Source organism: Bidens hawaiensis, unplaced genomic scaffold (assembly GCF_021521415.1).
Source record: "Bidens hawaiensis isolate Kalapana, Puna unplaced genomic scaffold, B.hawaiensis_p1.1 tig00017248_1, whole genome shotgun sequence".
Classification (NCBI taxonomy): domain Eukaryota; kingdom Viridiplantae; phylum Streptophyta; class Magnoliopsida; order Asterales; family Asteraceae; genus Bidens; species Bidens hawaiensis.
In genome coordinates, this window is record NW_027492612.1 from 379622 (window position 1) to 383874 (window position 4253).

At 36.2% G+C, this 4253-nt stretch overlaps 1 protein-coding gene across 1 annotated transcript; it reads right to left on the reverse strand.

The window, feature by feature from the left end:
* Window positions 1–310: 310 nt before the first annotated feature.
* On the reverse strand, window positions 311–2007 carry LOC143553473 (uncharacterized). Its single transcript, XM_077043472.1, has 2 exons — window positions 1320–2007; window positions 311–597 (listed from the first exon to the last, which is right to left on the reverse strand). Exons 1-2 carry the CDS (start codon window positions 1911–1913, stop codon window positions 466–468), a joined length of 726 nt encoding a protein of 241 aa, XP_076899587.1. The 5' UTR covers window positions 1914–2007; the 3' UTR covers window positions 311–465.
* Between the last annotated feature and the right edge of the window lie 2246 nt (window positions 2008–4253).

Consider the following 4253-nt stretch of genomic DNA (forward strand, 5'->3'; position numbering starts at 1 on the left):
GCACAGAAGCTCCGGTCAATGTACAGATCTACACCGAACAGGCATACTGTCATAATACAGCTATAACATTATGAACACTAGATATCATGGCTAAAATCCTAGAATGCTACATGTATTTTTGTTAGGCTATATGTATGTGTATCGAGTCAACACAACACGTTTAAACCGTACCAAAAACCATTCATTTTGACTTTTTAACACAATTTGAGCCGTCAGCCAACCCTATGATGTTTCATGATCCAAAACTCTTGCTTGTACCTCAAGAATAGGGTCTTTTGATTTACTAAATACAATAGCTTATGAGTAACTATTACAGAATCACATAACAAGTCGATAGTACACATTATAGGAATTTTACAACAGTCACCAGGCCACTTAAAGTGAAGCTTTATATTACAGACCACCATACAAACGATTTAAAGTAGTAAACTCACACGTCTTTTGTGTATTTCCCATTATTTACGTTCATCTTAAAGCCATCACGGGCCACGGTGTGATCCCAGCAGCAGGCAGGTCTGGTCTAATGATGGGAACTCGCTTCACTACTGAAAATGCTTCATTGAGCCTTGCAGACCGGCTCATAACCTGAGATACCTTCTGTACAAGAATATATATAACATATGCTGACACATATATAAACTACATGAAATAGATGATATAAACGCTAGTAGTTAACAGACATAATACGATAAAATATCTTTCATACATGTAATAGATGTAAATAAACACAAGTAGTAGACATAATGAGGTAAAATATGTTTCATACATGTAATAGATGTATATAAACCTAAGTACTTTACAAGACATCAAAGTGTTTGATTTCTGAGCGAAAACCACCAACCGATAATTGTATCTTTGCGTTTGGAAAAGCTTTTTTTAATTAGTTGTAAAATATGTGTATACATGCTACACATATATAAAATACATATATGGTCATAATAATGAATATGCATGTATACACTATATATACACTACATATGTGTGTGTTAAAGTGGTGGCAAAATAGGCAGGTCGCATGAACTAACGACCCTAACGACTCAAAAAAGTAAGCTTCTCCAAGTACATCTATGTACGATTTTGTTCACTTATCTGTATACGCATTCTAGTGAGTTGCAAAATAAATATTATTTACACAAAGCAAAGACCAAAACCGCTTCAGTTAATCTTAATAAGATACTGTCACAAGTCACGATTAACTATTATACGATTCTTCTAACCTTATAGATATTTTATCAACCAACTTTATGAAGCTCATCAACCCAAAACATATTAGAATTTGCAATAAAAATAAAAAACGCAAACGAAAACGATAAACTGACCTTATCGTCTACCGCGACCTTAAGCTGCAAAGTCCTAGTCCTCTGCTTCATCTTATACAACCTCCGCCCCAGAATCATCACCCCCATCATCGCAGCCGCCACCGAGAACGTCCACACGGGACTCGCCTTAAACAAACAGTACTTCAACAAATCCACCGGAAGCTTCCACCACACCGCCACCACACTATTCTTCTCAATCTCATCACCACCAGCACCAGCAGCAGCTTTCACATCACCGACCCCTAATCCTTCAATCACTTGACCCGAATCCACCGATTCCTCAGGTTTCAGTTCAATTTCAGCCTCATCAAAAACCACTTCACTTGAAGCAACTAATTCGGACTCATCCGTGCTCGAAGCCTCGCTAACCGGTTTGGTAATGGAATAATTGGCATCACAAACAGGATCAATCCAGCTAGGGTTATCCGATTCAACCGAGACTTGGTCATCAAGGTGGTATTTGTGGGAATCGAGAGAAAAGTAATCGGATTTGATGACACCTTCGGAGTCTCGTTCGATTCCGTCCAAATAGGCGGTGGTTTGGACGGGATTAGAGTCGTCCAGCACCTCCCAATCGTGTAATTCGTTGTCCATGGTGATGAATTTGAAACCCTAATTTAAAAGATTGGGGGAAAATGGAATGAGTGGTAACCCGAGAAACACAACGGCGGTTGGTTGGGATGGGATATGAGATGATATCCTGACAGACAAGCTAAACGATAGATTGCCCACCTATATCATCTTATTTTATTTTCTTTTTCTAATTTTCAAATATATCATTCTTTGACTACAATATTTATGGTGCCTTCATTTCACAAAATTCAAAGAAATTGTAATTAAAATCTCATGATATGACGTGTTCGTTTAGTTGTAATTTGAATCTTAATTCTATTTTGGTGTGTTCGGTTGACAAGAAATTGGAATTGGAATTCAATTCTTTCAAATTTCTTTAAACAAAGGGATTCTAAATCCTTCCATCATGTGAAGAAATTCAAGTAAATTTGATGGAATCTGCAATTGGCCGACTAACATGGTCGCGTTCGGGTCGACATTTGGGGTGTGTTCACATTCAGGTCGACGCTCCGAGTCTTAGCGCTTTCAACTCAGTGCTCCGGGTCGGGTCGCGTTTGGGTCAACGCCCGGGGTCAGCTCGCATTCGATTCGGCGCCCCGCGTCAGTTTGTGTTCGGTTTGATGCAAGGGTCAGCTCGGCTCAACCCGACCCGGTCCGCCGACGCCCTTGCCATTTCATGGACCAACACGAAACAAAGAATAGAAACCGAAAGGAAACGAAACCAAACTAACCAAAACGAAACAGATAAAGAACATAAACCGAAAAAAAAACTAACCAAAATAAAAGTTAAACCGAACCGAGTAAACCGGCTAAAATGAAACAAAAAAAGGTAAATGAACAAAACGAAACAAAAAATTAAACCTGAACGAACGAAACAAAAAAAACGACATAAACGAACCAAAAAAACCGAAACGGGCCAAAACCAAAAAAACTGAATAAAATAAGCAAAAAACAAACTTGAACTAAACAGAAACCAAAAAAACAACATAAACGAATCAAAAAAACCGAAACGGGCCGAAACCCAAAAAAATGAACAAAATAAGCAAAAAAACGAACTTGAACCAAACAAAAACAGAAAAAAATGAACCAAAAAAACGAAACGGGCCGAAACCCAAAAAAACTGAACAAAATAAGCAAAAAAAAAACAAACTTGAACCAAACAGAAACCGAAAAAACAACATAAATGAATCAAAAAACCCGAAACAAGCCGAAACCCAAGAAACTGAACAAGATAAGCAAAAAAAACGAACTTGAACCAAACACAAAACGAAAAAATGAACAAAATATGCAAAAAAAAAAAGAACTTGAACCAAACAGAAATAGAAAAAAACGACTTAAACGAACCAAAAAAACCGAAACGGGCCGAAACCCTAAAAACTGAACAAAAAAAAAAAGAAAAAAACGAACTCGAAGAAACAGGAAACGAAAAACCAACCTAAACGAACCAAAAAAATCAAAACCGAGCCGGAACCAAACCCAATAAACTAACCAACTGAAGCAAAAAAAAAGCGAACCAAAATGAAACTGGAAAAAATAACGAACCAAAAAAAACGAAAGCGGGTCGGGTCGGGTCGGGTGGAAGCGGTTTTGATCATCAGCAGGTCGGATCGTCCAAAAACGTTGCGGGTCGTCGGTCGAGTGGGTCAAAGTGATTGCCTCCGCCTCATTGGCCAACCAAACACGTTAGATGGAATTGGGATTCCAATTCCAGCAAATTCCATTCCTATGAGAATGTTTAAATTCCAATTCCAATTCCTTTACTTCATATGCAAATTCCAGTTCCATTCCATTCGGTGAAACGAACGCTCAGGGTAAAGTTAAAATACAAAGGGAGAAAAATGAGAAGTGTGATAAGAATTTGTAACCACACAAAAAATCACTTAAAAATAAATTAAAAAAAATAATAACAAAATCATAACTCAAAATATAAATAAAAACGAAAAAAATAAAAAAAACTAAAATGTTTCCGCCATAATTCCTATTAAAAAAAATGACGAAAAGACATAATGACGAAAATGAACAAAAGACACAATTGTAACTAAAAAAAAGATACGATAGATCGCAAAATATAACACTATGCCGAACAAAATATAACACAATGTTGAGTAATATAATAAAATATAAAGAAAAAAAAAGATACAATGTCAAGAAAAAAAGACACAATCAATGACGAAAATAAACACAAAACACAGTGAAAAACAAAAAGACACAACGACTTTTTCACTTACCATTGTGTTTTTTTTATGAGAACGAGAAAGTTGGTGGAAAACATTTTTGTGTTTTTAATTTTTTTTTATAAAATTTTGAGTTATGTTTTTTTCTTTATTTTATGTTTTTAATTTTTTAGGGGTGTTTTTTTTA

Bases quoted from the DNA above. Each gene is read 5' to 3' on its own strand.
- LOC143553473 (XM_077043472.1), bottom strand. From the start codon at position 1,913: ATGGACAACGAATTACACGATTGGGAGGTGCTGGACGACTCTAATCCC. The intron at 598-1,319 runs GTCAGTTTATCG...ATTCTTGTACAG, and splicing joins AGGTCGCGGTAGACGATAAG to AAGGTATCTCAGGTTATGAG.